The sequence below is a fragment of the Peromyscus eremicus genome, chromosome 22, assembly GCF_949786415.1.
Source record: "Peromyscus eremicus chromosome 22, PerEre_H2_v1, whole genome shotgun sequence".
Classification (NCBI taxonomy): domain Eukaryota; kingdom Metazoa; phylum Chordata; class Mammalia; order Rodentia; family Cricetidae; genus Peromyscus; species Peromyscus eremicus.
Window position 1 is genome coordinate 8501990 of NC_081437.1, and position 18645 is coordinate 8520634.

Consider the following 18645-nt stretch of genomic DNA (forward strand, 5'->3'; position numbering starts at 1 on the left):
TCATATTTCTGAATTTTACAGACCACTGGGATAATTCCCTGGAGTTGACTGGGAGACTTCCATTAAACAGAAAATGCCTGATAAATCTGACATGCATTCTACTGAGTGTCTGCCCTTAAACTTGAAACAGGAATGAAAAAGTGGAAGAGGGGCATTATAGTTTTGTTCTTAGCAAGTTCTCTTGGTGAAATTGTCACCGGTCTGGTTTATTTTGATTTTAGACATACACGCATCTTAGGTCCATGTATGTTTTATATTGGAGTAATCAGTGTTGAGGTTTATCTGTTCATCATTATTTAGCTTTCTGACCCATAATTAGTACTTGACTATTTATTGGGCCCATACTATTCAGTAAGTATGGCATATGAAATTTTCTACATTTTGTATTGATTTAATATTAATGTTAATCTAAGATCTTTGGGTACAATGTGTCACATCTGTTTTGTATTCCTCTGTTTAAAAGAAGTGGCAGTATGGAATTTGGAGGAATATTTATTATCTGAGTGTTTTTCTTTGCAACAGTTTCCCCTAAGTTTATTGAGAATTATAACCTCCAAGAGACAGTGAATCACTTGGCAAATTCTCAGGTACCCAGCTACTAAAGGCCACAGTTAATTAAAATTTTAATTTACCATTTAAGTTCCCTTCACTTAAATAGCTATAACTTTGGAAATTTCTGGAAATAATATAAAGTACATTTGTGGAAAGATTTTTTTAAATATTATTTCCTTTTAATAATGGGTCCAGGCTGCATTTCGTTGATTGATAAATTTTTTTAGAAAGGACTTCATTAGGTTAGTGTTGGTTGTGTTGAAATGGTGCTTTCCATAGCTGGTTACTGGATAGTGTTCTCCAGTGGTAGTTTCATAACCCTTTTGGAGACCGTGGATTTCCTTAAATAAGCAGTGAAAGCTCCAACCCATGTTCCTAGGGCACGGTATGCATAAACACAAGCATTTCACATGTAGTTTTAAATAAGCCTACCTCTCACTCTGGCCATTCAGAAGCCAGGTAGGGAAGTGCTGCACTGAAGCTGAAGTTCCCCACACACTGAGGTTCTTCATTTTTAGATTGTATTTATTACTTTGTGAGAACATGCAGACATGTGTGCCTTGGCTCGCTGGTGAAGGACAGAGGACAATTTTCAGAGTTCTCTGCTTCCACTCCCTTTCTTGGTGAGTTCTGGCATTGAATTCATTGAACTTGGGTTGGTCGTCAAGCTTGGTGACATGCTTTTATCTGCTGACCCATTTCACCAGCCTGTGTTTCCTTCGCTTCATTTATTTAATGCTGTGTTCTGTCCTCGATCATTACGTAGAAGATGAGGATAATCTAGATCTTATGTTGGAGGGGAAAGCACAATTTTCTTTTAGTTTAAACTTGGTCTCAAATTAAGGAATTTCATATCTTGGACATACTTTAGATTCTAAGGAAACAAACTCAGTTTCTCTTTGGGTCCTAGGTGAAGATATGGGGGGTGTGAGATCTTAGGAACCTGTTGTTAGGAAAGTGGATCTTAGGAGAGGCGCTGGCAGAACTGGGCTCTCATGTTAACGAGAGCAGTGCAGTCCTTTAGCAGTTCCTCAGTTGTGATGGTCCAGAGCTCACACTTGGGGACAGGCGGTTAGGTTACAAACCCAGTCCAGTTGTTTATCAGCTGTAACCGTGAACACATTGCCTGACTATAAATAGACCTGACTCACGAGCTTATTTCCATGGAGCACTTGGTTTTATACTTCAGCAGAAGTTTGCTTTGCTGCCTCTTATGCTGTCCTGATTGTGGTGTCACTGAGGACCCTTCGAAGAGCAGCTGTGCTTCTCAGCAGCGGTGCTCCTATTTCCTGTCTTCAGATGATCGAGAGCAGTGAGCGATTCTCAACCTTCCTAACGCTGTGACCCTTGAACACAGTTCCTTACATTGTGCTGACCCCCAACCATACAATTATCTCATTGCTACTGCATAACTGTCATTCTGCTACTGTTAGGAATCGTAATGGAAATGTCTGATATGCAAGCTGTCAGGATAGTTTAACCCTAAAGGGGTTGATACCCACAGGTTGAGAACTGCAGCTCTAGAATAATCTCAAGTGTTAGAGACTTACAGTTGTCACATTTCAGTCAGGAGTTTTCCATTTGATTTCTTAGGGGTTGATTATTAGCAAAGGGCAATATGTTAAACATTATCAGAGTTTGTCCCAGATGGCTGAAGTGGAGTTTGAGGAACCCAGAATAAAAATTAGACACATAATTCTCTTTGAATCCCCATACCTGGATGGTCATGTGACAGAGCTGAAGGTCTTTTGGGTGCTGAAAAGTAGATGGTGTTTCTTAGCTTTTATGTCATAAATAAGCACTTCATTTTAAAATGTTTGATGAACCATACGCCATCAACCACTGTAACAATGGTGCCTGTGAGATTGTTCTCACTGTGGTTTATGAAGTGCTTGGAGCCCCAGAAAAAGGAAGAGGGTGATCTGTGTGGTGCATTGATTAAGTAAATAATGAACTGACTGCTTGAATTCCTGCCTAAAGGGAAAGCTTCAGGTTTCCTGAAGGGATGGTTCCGGACCCTTCTGAAAGGGAATGGTAGCCTAACTGACCTTCCTTGTTCATGTAAATTGCTAACTAGAGCCAGGTAATAGCAACTGCAGCATCATGGCAATGGCCTCTGCTGCATGTTCACCCATGTGCACACCTAACTACCACACCTATGACTGTGTGCTTCCCAAGATGCTTAGGGCGGTTGACGCAGATGGAATCCATAAATGTCAGTCAAAAATGCCTCCTAAACACAGGAGACCTAAGCCTGTATACTTGCTCTGCAGAAATGCAGATAAACATATCTCATTGCTGCTTTATATGGCGGAGTAGTCGATACTGTGGGTTTTGTTGACCTCTGCAGAGAACAACTTGCCTTGGTATTTTCTTGTAATGCCTAGTTTCATTCATTTATTTTCTCTGGCCAGATGGAACGTTTGGAAAAAATGTCCCCACTTTCTGTCTTTTCAGTATTGTCAGTGAAGCAGGGGCCTCCATCTACAGTGTCAGCCCTGAAGCCAACAAAGAGATGCCCGGGCTGGACCCCAACCTGAGAAGTGCAGGTGAGTAGACATGCTCCGTCACACGGCATGGGATTATGATAGTCTGGATTTGCATATGTGACCAACTAAATATCTTACATACCATGAAAATGTAAAAGTATAAGACTTGGCACATGTATAAGACTTGGCACATTCGCGTGCATTATACTAATACCAGGAATTATGAAAAAAACGCGAGGAAGAGTGCTCTTACGTTTTTAACTACCTCTCAGTACTCTAGAATTAATGAGTGTTTAACATAAAAGTCTTATTAAAATTAAATGCCAGGGTCAATAATAAGGAAAATAGAATTCTTATAAAATAATCATTATAGCATTTTCTTGGCAGTAAGTAGCATAAACACAAAAACGCACTGCCAGTGTGTGAACGTACATAGACTTTTGTTTTATTGCTAAATAAATGCTTGGCAACTGGATATTCTCTCTCGGCCTCTGATTGGGGCTGTCATGGTAATAATGCACTGCCTTAAAAAGTGTGCCTTTCTTTTATTTGTTCTTGATTGCTTTGATGTCTAGAGTGTGGAATAGCTAAAATTTTGTAATTGAACATTAAAATACTTTGAGACATCCTGAGAAAGTAGTTGATATAAATAAAATTTTAGAGTGGTTTTCTATGTAATGGGGGATAGTTATGCTATTTTCTTAAAAAATTAATATTTTAATTTTTGTCCTTAAATATTTTCACTGACTTTAGGGTTTGTTTTTTTTTTTTTTTAAACTCTATACCTGGAAATATTTTTGCTTTGATCCAAAGCTTAAAAAAAATTCTTTTTTTAAATGTGAAAGACCCTGTTGCTTCTTTTAGATAATTGTTGAAATGAGACAGTTCCCTGGGTAAACTGTCTTCTCAAATCACGCTTCTTCTGTGATGGCTCCCCTATCACAGTAGCCCAGCCTTCTTCACTTGCTGCTTGCCTTGGAACAGTGTTAGTGGTGGCCATGGTAGCAGTGTGAATAGTCATCAGTGTGGGAGCTGCTGATCCGCATCTCTCTTACTCAGTGTGTGGGGAACATCAAATTTGGTACTTTACCAAGATTATTCTTCACACTTTGCAAAAGGAGAAAATAAGGCTTAAAGAGGGTATACATTTTGTGAGTGTGCTTGTAATATTTATATGTACAATTTCTGAATAAATGATAGTTTTATTTATTTAAAAAATAAAAAAGTAAAAGAGCTCTCCAAGTTGGCTTTATCTTCCAACAGAGTGTTAGAAAGGATACTTTTGCCATAATTTCTGGGAGGATATAGTCCCTTGGGCTTTCCCCCTGCTAAAGAAACTGCTGTTTCTTCCTAAGTACTGGCCCATGCAGGTGCACAGGTGTGCTAAAATTATAGTGAAGCCAGATTACGGTGTCCAGCAATGCCCTCCGCAGAGAGAGAGTTAGAAAAAGACAACGCTCTGCCTACTCCTATTACTCTGATGTCAGAGCGTACCTGCTGTGTCTTCAGTGGTAACGGACTGCAGGTACGCCTTCCTTTTATCTCAGCCTGCATCTACACGGAAAGTGATGAGACTTAATTATTCTCAGGACACTCAAGTCCTCAAAGTTTGTTCATGGGGAAAACAGTCAAAGAAGCTTGGAGTCTCCAGGCTTGGTTCCTAGGACCCACTTCTTTTTCGAGCCTTATTTTTGCCCCAAATCTTGCTGTTCCCTGGTAATTTGTGCCCAGGATGATTTCTTACTTCATTTCGTCACCTAGGTGTGGATTTTACCTTTAACCACTTTTATACTTTAGATATAATTTCTCTCCAGATGTGTGTGATTGAAGTTTGGTCCCTGGCATGGCAATGTTGATAGATGATTGAACCTTAGAGAATTGGGGCCTAGTCCTGGGTTGAATCATAAAGCTATCACCTTCAGAATGGGCAAACACCAGTCTTCTAAGTGAGTACATTTTCGTCAGAGTGTGTTCATAAGTGCCACACCATGTTCTTTGCCCCTTCAGCATGTGATATTTTTCTCTTTCCTCCACATCATAATCCATTCAGTCCTCACCAGAAGCCAAATAGATGAGGCAAATCATTTAGGCTTTCTAACTCTACAACTGTGAATTGAATTTGAATGAGCCTCGTTTTGAAATTAATGAACTAATGGCAGGTATTTTGTTATAGCAACTGAAAACAGACTGATATAAATCCTCCATAAATTTTCTGTGTTAGAATATAACAGAATTATAACATTTTATAAGCATTAAAAGATATCTGAAATAACCTTCAAAATGACATCCTTATCAGCTTATTGAAAACAGTTGTTCTTGTATTAAATGTGTATGTCCCCTCCAGTAAATACGTTGCACATAAGAAGTGTTAACATTGAATTGATAGAACTAGTAGATTTCTGAGTTAACACAGGAGAGTGAATATTGCCTTCATTTTTTTCCTTACATCTGAAATCCTTAAAAAAAAAAAAATAAGAAAGAAAGAAAAGAAAAGACAGAAACAATAAAAACAAGGGCTAAAAGAATGAGACGAGGGAGCAGCAGCAGGGTTTGAAACCTCAAGCCCGACAGATGAGGCGTCAGTGAGCCAGCCGGTCCGACCAAGTGGAATCTTATGATAAGATAATAGAACCACACAGTCAGCTAGCCAGAAGATTGTGGCACACCACTGATTCAGGCATTGCTGTGGAGCACTTCGGAAGTATGTTGGGGAGGGTGAAGGGGGGTCTAAAGGAAGAGGGTTGGTTGAAAGTCTGTTTCAAAAAGTGATGAAAGCCGGGCAGTGGCGGCGCACTCAGGGGGCAGAGGCAGGCAAATCTCTGTGAGTTCGAGGCCAGCCTGGGCTACAAAGTGAATTCTAGGAAAGGCTCCCAAGCTACACAGAGAAACCATGTCTCAAAAAACTAAATAAAATAAAATAAAATAACCCAAGACCAAAAAATGATGAGACCAGTTTAAACCAAAGTCCTACATGATTTGGCAGTTCTGCCCCTAGGTGTGTACTCAGGCATGGAAAAAAGACTTCAAGCCAGTACTTGCATACCAGTGCTCAGCAGCACTCACCACAATAGCCAAAGGCTGGAAACTGTCCCAATGTCCACTAGCAGATGACTGTGTAAAGAAAATACCATATTCTTTTAGCAGAATAACAGTAGTAGGTTTTCCCCCAAGGCCCATGACTACTTGAGCAGTGTCAGGTGTGGGTTCCATCTCATGGAACCAGGCTTTCAGGTGACTCATAGAGTGATTGGTTTATGGTAACTCCTATATCACTTGTGCCAATATCACACTGGTACGCCTTGTAGTCACATCGCTGTTTTAGGTAGCAGTGTTTGTAGCTGAGAGACACTGATTATAACCTTTCTCCTCTAGTAGCATGCAAGGGTGCCTTCAAGTACCATGAACACTGGTCAGTAGCGGGCAAGCTTTTAGTTAGACACCAGCTGGACTTCTCCATGTTAGATGACATATTTAACACATTGTTTTCAGCAATAGGGCCTGAGGTTGTGGAGAGTAACCAATAGCTTTGGCAATAGCCTGTGATGTTTGGAGGTGTCCATGGGGCCCCTTTGGCCAATGATTCAACAAGATGTAATCCCATTCTTGGCACTGGAGGTTATACTTAGTGACAAAAGATGTCTTAGCACATTGTCTCCTCTATTACTGGTGACTCCATTTAGATTCCTTTCTTAGATGTAAGTATTTTAGGAAGCTTCTACAGCAATAAGTTTCCATACCTCCAGGTTTCTTGCTCATGAATTGTGATGGTGTGGATTAGAGCCAGTAGGTAGATTCCAGAGCAAACTCTGTATACCCTACAGTCCTATTTAAATCACCCAAGTGTATTTACTAGCCAGCATAACATGGTTGTCTTTTTATAACATTCTAACATCCATTTATTACTACTAGTCTACTTTTAATAAGAATATTAGATATGTCTATTGATAACAATGCAAGGTTATTTGAAGCAAATTCTTTAAAGCAAGAAGCACTCCACCTATGCTTTATTTAAAGAATGAGAAGATAATTGTGTGAGAATTGGAGCAAAATGGTTTGTATATTTTTCTAAATCTGTAGTCCTTTCTATGTGTGTCTTAATAATGCCTGGGAGTCTTAGCCAGGTGTGGTGGCTCATGTCTATAATCCCAGCATTTAGAAGGCTGAGGCAGGAGGATTATCATGGCCACATAGTAAGTTCCAGGCTAGCCAAGGCCACAGAAGGAGACCTTTTCTCAAAAATAATAAATAATGCCTGTGGTCCTGGTGATATAATTAGGTCTGAAATATTACATTCATTCCTTTTTGCATAGAAAAAAGAGAGAACTTTGAAATTTAATAAAATTGGAGGTGGGCACTAGAGGGATAGGATTAAGTGTTTGTATCATGAGGGACTAACTTAAGTAATTATCTGAGTACTGCTTTTCACATTAAGTCATACTTGTTTTCTGATTCTGTTTTTTCAGTTTCCATAGCAAGGCGTGTTCAAGATCCATTAGCTGAGCTAGTGAAAATTGAGCCGAAGCACATTGGAGTTGGAATGTACCAGGTAAAGCAATATGGATCATTTAGTTTTTGAAATCCATCAATACAAAGAGCATGTTTAAACCTGGCACTGTATTTAACCATTACTTGGAAGTAGATTTTCATTTTCAAAATTTGTACAGTTGATAGGAAGGTAGTTAAAAGTTGCAGCTATCAGGAAAAGAGAGAATACTTATTTTTCTTGTCTTAATTATTTTTAAATTAACTTAAAGGTTTAAAAATTAGCTGTAGTCAGATTTAAAGACTTTGAAAACATTAGACTAGGCATGGTGGTGTAAAAACATTACAACTAGGTACTTGATTTGGAGAGCTGGTCTTTTCAACTCTGTTCTAAAAATGGAGGGAGTGTGGGCCATTGGCTGTGTGGCTCTTTGTTTAAACCAGAATGAACTCTTGCTTGTTTCTGGCCTCCCGGGAGAAGCCTCTGGTATTTACTGTGACCTTTTCTACATTCATTTCTGTTTGGTCATTAGTAGTTTTCGGGTTTGACCCAGAACAGTCTAAAGTCCTCTAGCTGTTGCTCCAGTGCCGTCATCATTGTGGTTTTCGTAGATACTGTATTTTCAATTCTTGAGGTTGCATGTAAGCACTGAATGATTGAGGACAGCTGTAACCCTTGACCAATTGGAGCCATGGTGACATAAGCATGGCATTGAGAGCTTACGTATATGGAGGCCGGGAGACTCGTGTCAAAAGTATTCTCCTTTTTGTTGAAATTCTTTCCTAAACTGTTCATGTGATGTGTACTTGAACTCCTAGCTACTTAGGAGGCTGAGGCAGGAAGAGTCCTTGAGTTTAAGCCCAGCCTGGCCCATGTGCAAGACTTTGTCCCTCTGTACCCCCTAAGTAGTCCTTCTTGTTTAGTTTGGTTTTTGATACAGGGTTTTACTGTAGCCTTGGTTGGCCTGGAAGTCAATATGTAGCCCAGGATGGTCTCAACGTCATGGCAATTCTCCTGCCTCAGTTTCTTAATTGCTGGAAATATACGCAATCCTGGCAAGAAAGTACTTCTTAGATCTGAAATACAGTATTTCCCACTCTAATTTTCATGGGATTTGAGTGGTGCTACATTATATTTCTTTTCTAAAGAAGGATTATATTATGTCATGAACTACCAGAAATGGGAGAAACTCTAGAAGTCATCCAGATCCACCCTCTTATGTAACAATATGCCACAGCCAAAATGCTGTGCCCCAGAATCATACAGTGGCAAAGTTTGGATTGACATGTCACACACACTGAGATTCCACTGAGAGTAGTAGCATTTTGTGCTAGCTGGCGGTAGAGCTAACTATATTCCTGTGCTGTTTACTGTTGATTGGGTTGAGAGAGGTCTTTGAGATTCGTAATACACTGGGCTATGTCTGCATACATTTCCAGAGAGGACTAATAAGGGAGAAAAGGTGTGTTATTTTTGTGGGTGACACCACCTAATAGATTTAGAGTATAGACGAATGAACGGAGAAAGGAGGGGGAGGCCAGACAGCACAGGCATGCTTCTCCCTGCTTTCTAGCCCCCATGAGGTGGGCCACATTGCTCCACCATTCTCTCCCTGTCATGACGTACTGAAAGTTCGTAAACCTTGAGCCCAATAAATCTTTCTTTCCTTAAATACAGTTTTGCTCAGGTATTTTTCACAGTGATGAAAGTTTGACAAACAAAAGATGTTTAACTGGGCTTGTTCATTTGGAGACAATAGTCATTAAGGGAGTACTAGAAATACTTGGTATCTAGAGCGTATAACCCAGTGTTTTGTAACGTATGCAGATGAAGTTTTGGAACATCTCAAGGTCATAGAAAAGAAATGTTTCGGATTTATGGAACCCAGGGAGCCTACCAAATCTTTGACATTAAAGCTGTCTTTAGTCATTTGTAGAGGACTAGCCTCCAGGTTGGAGTAGTCTTTAGTGAGTTTATTCCAACAGCACCGAGAAGTCACAGGAGAGTTTTAATCAAGGTAATGTCATGGTTTGTATTTTTAACCATTGACTTGTTGAGTCTGGTGAGAATGAATGAAAGCAGACAAGGAAAAGCAGGAAGGCTAATTAAAGTAGCTGTGAACCGGCCCAAGTGAGAGATGCTGCTGCTTGGACAGCACTGATGGCAGTTACCATGGAAAGGAGTCTGGTTTGTAGGGACTGCTTAGAGTAGGGGAAGAGAAATTGCTGAGGATTGTTCAAAGAGTTGTTCTGCTGTATGTTTTATGCCTTGGTAGAGACACTTTATGGATAAAGATCATTTGTTCCACCTTGAACATGTTGGTTTGAGATGCCTAGGAGATATCCAAGTTGGGGCTGCTTGTCTAAGAGAAGTAGCCATGCTAATTCAGAGTGCACATAGTTTAACAAATAACGAAAGGGATTGAGATGCTAGACTGAACCACTGCGTTCTTTAACTGCACTACCACTCCCAGGGTATCCACACCCCACATTCCATGAGACAGCAGGAAAGATACACGCATGTGAGGCTGTACCCAGGGAAATGCATATTGCTGTGAGTAGCCACAAAAATAAGAAGGAGTCCCATCAGTAGGTGGAACTCAGGAATTTCTGAAAGATATTAAGCATGAATAATAGTATAATTATAATAAAATAACAGTATATTATACAATAATAGTATAATAATAATAATAATAATAATAATAATAATAATAAAAAGCCTGGTGAAGCTATAGCCCAGAACACATACAAGTCATTTGTTAACACAAAAACTTGAAACCAGATGATGTGTTAGGGAAATTATTTGCCATAATTTTATATGTATTCATGATAATTACTTATTTTACTTCTAAGAGTTTGGATTATTTCCTTGCTGATTTATAAACATTTGTATGTTGGTTTATTTGAAACATTTACATAAAATATCTAAAGAGCCTGTCCATGGCATGTCACCATTAAAAGTTCAGGCTTTTGAACCACATAAACTTGCAAGTGCCTATTAGTCCAGGTACTGGAATGATTCATAAGAGTTCAGAACTTCCCTAAGTGCCATAGCAAGGCCTTGTCTCAACTATAACAACAACTACAACAACAACAAAACTCGGGTTTTTAAGGAAGATTTATTAACATGAGGACTCACTCTTGATGTGATGTTTTCAAGTTACACAGAGTTGGTAATACAGCAGTAAACTGAGTTTCAAAATGCAGCTGTGAACGTCTGTGGAAGAAGACAATACCTAGCAGGCAGATGATGAGAGATTTTCAAATTGTCTGTAATGAACATGTATTTTGCTGTAAAATACATATGCATTTCTAAATCCCCGCCTATGGACCACGTAATGTTAAGTCTTCATGCAATGTATTTTCAGTACAATTATGGTAGGTCTGACTTTCTTTTCATTTGGGTCCACTTTGTGATTTTGATGTAAATTTCATCCTGACTTAAAACACAAGAACAGCCAGATAAACATTGCTGACTGAGAAAATGAAAGGTGTTCACAGAAGTTAGATGAACTAGCAGAAACTACAGTGTTATTCCAGTGGAAACTAAAATGCTTTTGGTTTAATGGCAGCTAAGATCCTTGCGGCAGCACTCCAATTCTTGTCTGAGAAAACGAGGAGAGTTGATTTTAAAAACACATGCCTGTCATTATTTCTGGAGAGCAAGGCAGCCAGTGTGGTCGAATGACAACATATCCTTGATTGACCCCTAAAGACTTTGCTGGAAAGTGGCTTGGTGTTGCTCCCAAGAAAACACTCCCAGGCGAGAGCAGGATGACGCAGGGCTGCCTGGGTTGGGCTATGTGGGATGTGGGGAATGATGGCTTAACTTGGCCTTGTCATACCCTGAGTTTAAGTTTAAATAAGTTGGATTTTCTGGTTCTTCTTTCTTCTTGGGACTAGGTTCTTGCACTTTCCCACTCATTAGCACTTGGTTTGGTAAAGTGTCTGACCAGTGAAGTAGCAAGGACTCAGAACAGCCCTCTTTCCTCTTCTTGCCCTTCTGTTAGATCATTTGGTGATGTTACAGAATGACATAGTTGTGCAAACCATCCTTAGTCCTCACTCCTGAGGATGACCAAGAGTCACTGTAAAAGGAAAGTCACCTGGGCATGGCACTACATGTCTTTTTGGTAAAACCTCACAGGTAGCAATTTGCATGTTCTCCTCTCCCCCTCTGTGGGATCGATTCTGGGTACAAACAAACAAATAAATCAAAACAAAACAGGCAGCTCTTCATGGAAAAAGTATTCCAGCACTTCCAGGTAACCTGCAGGGCTGCTAGGTGTGATTTTGATTAGGTCTGTCGAGGTAAGGCTTCTCTTCTTTTTGGTGTCATTGCTTAGCTATTTTAAAACACATTGGAACTGCTGAGTAAGGAAGGTGTCATTGTAGAGTGAGACTCTTCTGAGTCTACCCGTAGTTATCTGGGTGACTTGCTTAGATCTTCACTGTTATCATTCTTAGCACTGACACTAAGGCAAAGGAGAAACAGAGCACTTCCCAAACCAGGGCATTAGCACTGTGCTGAGTGGTGTATATCAGCTTGATGCAAATCTAGAGTTAGTTATCTCAGTTTCTTCAGCTGAGAAAATGCCTCACTCAGACAAGACTGTAGGCAAGTGTTCTTGATTAATAATTGATAGAGGAGGGCCCAGCTTACTGAGGCAGGGCCACCCCTGGACAGGCAGGTGGTCCTGGGTTCTAAAGAAAGCAGGCTGAGTATGCTACGAGGAGCGTGCCAGTAAGCAGCACTCTTCCATGGTCTCTGCTTCAGTTCCTGCCTCCAGGTTCCTGCCTTGGCTTCCCCTAATAATAGACTGTACCCTCGGAGCCAAATAAACGCTCTTATCCCCAAGTTGCTTTTGGTCATTGTCTCTATCACAGCAATAGAAACCTAACTAAGGTAGACACATAGGTAAATCTCCTGCAGTCTCATCCCTTGGCTAGAGCAGGACACAGGCTGTCCTGCTTACAGAGTTACAAAAGACATTTAAAAGAGCTTAGTAGTCAGAGCTTTCTCAATTGTGACCTTACTGAATGTAAAGGAGTAAGTGACCTTGACAAACAGTGTGAGCCATCTATTAGAATTTGTTCATTATTACTCAAAATTTTAGTTTTAAAAATTAGCTCCTGAAGGGCTGGAGAGATGGCTCAGAGGTTAAGAGCACTGCTTGTTCTTCCAAAGGTCAATTCCCAGCAACCACATGGTGGCCCACAACCATCTGTAATGAGATCTGGCGCCCTCTTCTGGCCTGCAAGGATATGTGCAGACAGAACACTGTATACATAAAATAAATAAATAAATAAATCTTTTAAAAAAAGTAGCTCCTGGGGCTGGAGAGATGGCTTAGCGGTTAAGATGGCTGCTCTTCCAGAGGTCCTGGGTTCAATTCCCAGCAACTACATGGTGGCTCACAACCATCTATGGTGGGATCTGATGCCCTCTTCTGGCATAAAGGCATACATGCAGATATAGCACTCACATGCATAAAAAATTATCTCCTTAGTAATTTTCTTATACCTGGGTAAATTAAGCTTCCTACACTGAAATATTAGCTTCAGTTTTTTTCAGGCAATGTATGCATACCCAAGTACCCTGGTGTAAAGTGTTAGTATTATTTGAATAACCTCTTACAAGTAATACTTTGAGTTAACAGTAACATATCTAATTTCCTTTATCTGGTATTTGCTTGCCCTTTGCATGTCATTAACTTTGGTAGTAAAACCACACTTATGCCAGTTTCTACTTCTTCTGACTTTTATATATTAACATTTAAATCCACTATGGGTTATAAAACTTTAAGATATTTTCAGTGTTTAAAAACTAGTTAACATGAGTATTGAAAAAAGTCACATTATATTAAAACGTGACCATAAAGGGAAAGATCAAACTAGACCAGAATCTAAAATGTCTCTGGGTCAGAAAACAATTTGGCAGACCACATACAGGGAGAACAGTGATGATCCTGTTCATTCCTTGTAGGTGTGTAGATTAGTGCAGCCTCTAGAGAGCGGTTAGAAATCAGCGACTCCGCAGTACTGCTGCTAGAAGTGCACAGCCTAGAAAAGTCCCTCGTGTTGGTGCAAGGAGTGGGCACAAGGAGTTCCTTGAGACACTGTTACAGACATGTGCCCTTTGTCTGAAAATGGAAAGAGAAACTAGTATAATGTACTGACACTGGTCGCTGTTGTATGCAGTGAAATGACCCAGTGAGAGCTACCTACTGAGAGAGAATACTGGGAGAGAGACAGAGAGAGAGAGAGTGCAAGCTGTGGAGGGCACCGGAGTGCACAGCTGACAGGAAGCTAAAATGTAACGAACAGCACTGCCATTTCCGGCTAGATGAGATAAAAGGACACGACACGCACAGGAGCGTAATCTTACAGCTTCTTTGAATGAAGCATGGAGGGGAAGCAGGGATCTTCCACTGTGTTGTACTCTAGAACATTTGTTAAGTGGTGTTTCATACTATTAAAAATACGCAGAAAAATTGGGTCAAATGTTACACATGCCCTAGCCACTTGACTTTTGGTCAGTTTTTAATTTCTCATACATGTGAGAGTTAAGAGGATTTTTTTTTTATTTATTTATTTGGATTTTCAAGACAGGGTTTCTCTGTAGCTTTGGAGCCTGTTCTGGAACTTACTCTGTGGCCCAAGCTGGCCTTGAATTCACAGAGATCTGCCTGCCTCTGTCTCCCTGAGTGCTGGGATTAAAGGCGTGCGCTGCCGCCACCCCCCTCCCCGCGAGGATTTTTAAAATATATAATTAGAAAAGTAATCTTCATTTTTCAGTGAAAAATGAAAAAAATTACTGCCATAGGTTGTATTTGTTTTCATAATGCTAATATAGATGTTTTTCTTTGAGACCTAATCTTATACAAAATTCAGTAGTCTTTAGTGCTTGCTTTGATACTGTCTTGAGAAAATGTTCTTCTCATAAACACCATCTTCTGTGAATTTTATTATTAAACATCATTTCTTTTGCTTCCTTGGTAACTTGTAGAGATTTCACCCAGACAGACGGTTAAGATTCTAGCATTCATTTACTGGGCCACTGATGTTCTTCAGAGTAACGTTCATATCTGACTACTCATCCTATACTGTGAGCTTTATAGAGCTACTCTGAAATGGTCTGAAATATAAATGTTAAGGTTGAGCAGGAAAGATTAAAAAAGAAAAATAATGAAAAATAACCCGATTCAGACCATGCTCCTCAGAGATTTGATTTTGCTTGGTCTGGGTTGGGCCTCACATGGCAACAGTTTTTGTGACTCTGGTATCCAGACCCTGTGGGATCCCAAGAAGCTGCTCAGGATTGCCATAGGATTGGTTTAAAGTGCACATTCTTGTGTCCTTTCAAGACCTATAGGATAGGAAATGTGGGGGGAAGAGCCTTACAGCCTGCTTTGTGGGCTTAGGTTTAGGAGCCCTGGTCGGTCTCTAATGCTTTGTGTTTTGGGTAGGTTGTAACCCGTGGAGGACTTGTTCAAACGCAGACTCTGGTTCAGTGGGTTTGGGGTGGGCAATGAGATTCTATGTTTCCAAAAAGCACCCAGATCATAGCAAGACACCCTGCTCAAAGCCTCCCAGGCCCCACCCGAGTGCTGCCGAGTCAGAACAGGATTTTCCTAAGACTTCTAGTGTCTTGACTGTACATTACAATGTCTGTAATGTAGCAGGGTAATCGGGAATTCTCATCAGGCAAGCCAAGCATTGGGGGAAGCAAACAGTGATATTATATGAAGCATCACAAGAAATAAGTAGGGTCCTAACTTAAGATACATCTTCATGGTTCTTGTTTAAAATGGAAGGAGGCTTTACTGAGGAGTATTACATTCAAATTAAGGAAGACTTTCTGGTGCCCAGAGGGAGACCACAGGTAACAGTAGTGTACTGCACACTTTGGAGAGAAGCAAGGATCTGACTGCTTTTACCATAAAGAACTGATGTTTGAAGAGACAGGTAGAGTTAACCTGATGCAACATTGCACAATATATACATTTATCAGGCATCATCTAGTACCTCATTAATATGTACATTTTTATGTATTGGCAAATAAGTGTTCAAAATGTAAGATTAATATAAAGAAAATTCAGTGCCGACCATAACAAGAATAGTTTGACTAGTGTTAGAGGAAGAAATCAACAGTTAATTCAGGACTGAATGAGAAATGTACATGATAGAGACACATTTACAGATTTTTAAAGATCAGAACTATAGTATTTTTTTAAGTGTGACTTGGAGGAGGGAGAAGTTGGGGATTAAGGAGACACATCCAAGGAGGAATAGCCTGAGAAAGGAAATGGACATGAAGAGTTTGAGAAGCTCATGGTTGTGGCTCATGAGAGGGATTGAACCCAGGGCCTCCCACATGCCAGGCAAATGTTCTACTATCCACAGCCACTTGTACGCACACAGGTGCACACGCGCACATACGTGTGCACACAAGATACATTTTATCAAACTCCATTCAGGCAAATGTATCCTCTTGTTTTCCTTTAATCTTACATTTTGACCCTTAAATGTAATTCCTTTCTGTTCATTTTACAGGTTAGTTCATCTCTTTGATTTCAGAGGTCTATTTCTGTAGCTTGAACCATTTCCCATCAGAACGTTGACCGTCACGGGGTGTGGGGGGCGGGTGTGGGTGTGAGTGTGCATGTACATGCATGCAGGTGCTTCAACCGTAGCACTTTCATCTCTTGAGTATTGATACTCATTTCATTGAATAATTATGGTCAACTCTTTAAAGACACAATTTTAATATTTCATAAATAGCCGTCCCATCTCACACCCCATTTTAGTAAGTTATATTGGGCATATCCCTTTTTTAGAGCCTTATTTGTTAAGACCTTAATGACCTGAAGATGTTTTGTCTCATTCACATATGGTCTACACTGATTTTGAGTTTTGCTGTTTTTTACCCACTGAAGATTTCAAGCCTTTGCATTTAGTTCATAGTAGGTGGCTGGCCTTGCGAAAGCTTTGTTTACATGCCTCTAAATGTGATTTGTCCTAAAGCTGAGGTAGTGACATGAATGACTAATGCCACATTTTTTGTCTCTTTGTCATAATAGAATTTCATGTTCAGTACATGGAGGCAATACTAATTAACCTTTTAAGAAAGTAATTCTTCCCTTACTAAATCTGCCATTTACCCAGTAACCTGGGGTCATAAAATGTCTCTGAAGATGTTTTATCGCATTGTGTACAGTAGTCTCGCCTCTGTTCAACTCCATATAATAAACATGCTAAGCTTCCAGGATGCCAAGGCTTCACCATCAGAGAACCCAAACCACCTCTTCCCAGCTTTTCTGCTCTCTATGTCGGTCACTCTGTTTTTCTTTGTTCCGTCATTGCCTCCAATCAGGCCAAGTTCGTGGAGGCTGAGTAAGGGATCGGTAGAGAGGTTAAGATAGGTGTGATTTTCTCTGCTCTTAATTAGCCAGAGAGACTCTTGCTGGGACAGGGAAGAGCTGGTTTGCACAGCCCAGCTCCTCTGTTTTCTGTGTCTTAGAGAATGACTGGGGAAGGAAGGGTTGCTGTTGATGAGGGACGTGAGGTTCTTACACACACACACACACACACACACACACACACACACACCCCTCTTTGTTCTTCCCCTCTGAATACTCATCTCTCTCCACAGAAGGACTTCTTACCGGGACAGAAGGGAGGAGTGCCATTGTAGTGTCAGGAACCAGCCAGTCAGTATTTCTCTGGACTTTACCTAAAGTGTGTTTATCAGAAGTGCCTTCATCCCAGCGGGCTCACTGCAGTAGGACCTCCACTTTAAAGCAAAACTGTCTGTCAAAAGAGAAATTTACTGGCTCTCTTAACTGAGCCTAAGAAAGTTTTAGTATCTTGAATTGGTTGGATATGGACAAATAGTATACATACACTAAACTGCTTTAAGATTACTCTAAAAATGCTCAATTTGAGTATTTATATAGATACTCTATTTTGCTGAGTTTGGAGATATAATTATATCTGGGTTACTGGCATACCATGGAGCATCTTGAATGCAATTTTTAACTTAGGCAAAAAACTATCTGCAATATAATAATATTCATGGGGTGGCAGGGGGGTGGTTGAGAGGCTATTGGTATAGTGGTATACATGCCTCACATGTGGAATGTCCTGGGTTCAGTTCCCAGCACCTTAGAGGGAGAGTCGAAACACAAGTACATAAGATTATAAATTTATACTAGTTAATTAATGACTGAGAAGAGAAAAGATGTGTAAATATGAAAAAGGCCACTTCTGAACTGGGTATGTAAAACTGTATATTTTGAATTTATGGCATCTAGTACATTCAGAAATGTTAATCATAACTTTGTATGCTGAGGGTTGTTAATCATGGTCCTTAAAAAGACAGCACCAGTAATTATAACAACTTGAGATTCTATTCCGTCTTACATCCAAAGGAAGGTCTCATCAGCATAGTGACAGCACACATTAAATCCATGCTCCTATAGAAAAGACCTGGGTGTAGAGGGGTTAGAGGAACCGTGAACCCTATGCCTGCAAAGTGATTATAGTGTGACACAGTGCAGGAGAGCTGGCCACGCTGAGTTAGAGTGTGAGTTCACCAGCGGCATGCGACACTACCAAATCCAGCTTTTGTGGATAGTTGCATTGCAGTGTCTTTCTTGTAGTCAGAGAGGAATCCAAAGGATTCCCAATAAATAGACTGTGAATTTATGAAAGTTTCTTTCCCTCTCAACTAGTCTCAATATTTAACAGCATTTGCTAGCAAGAAAGTTTATTTGCTAGGAACTGTAGAGGATTATCTTTTTCAGTCCACAGGAAGGAAAGCATCCGTTGCCTGACATTTTAAACAACTGACTTTAGGAAACACCTTTGCTTGGAGGTGAGAGTGCCACCTGCTTGATGTAGGACACTGTTAACTGGGATGAAATGTATTTTGTAATAATCACTAGCAAATACCCTAAGTTGTTTGTTATACAGTTTTAAAATTGTATGCTAAAACCTGCATGCTTTCAAATGTGTAGTTGATGAAAGAGAAGTCTCTCCTGATGTGTCCAACTCTTTTGTTTGATTATTTATTTGGAGTAAATGGGCCCAGAAGGTATGAGTACAGTTAGGTTTTGTT

The 18645-nt window shown here is 40.1% G+C and overlaps 1 protein-coding gene across 1 annotated transcript in view; it reads left to right on the plus strand.

Moving 5' to 3' along the window:
* Window positions 1–18645, plus strand: part of Srbd1 (S1 RNA binding domain 1) — a 175153-nt gene that overhangs the window by 94063 nt on the left and 62445 nt on the right. The window contains exons 15-16 of the mRNA XM_059248492.1: window positions 3010–3101; window positions 7505–7587. Coding sequence (XP_059104475.1) covers window positions 3010–3101; window positions 7505–7587 — 175 coding nt within the window. The remainder of the gene's footprint in view (window positions 1–3009; window positions 3102–7504; window positions 7588–18645) is intronic.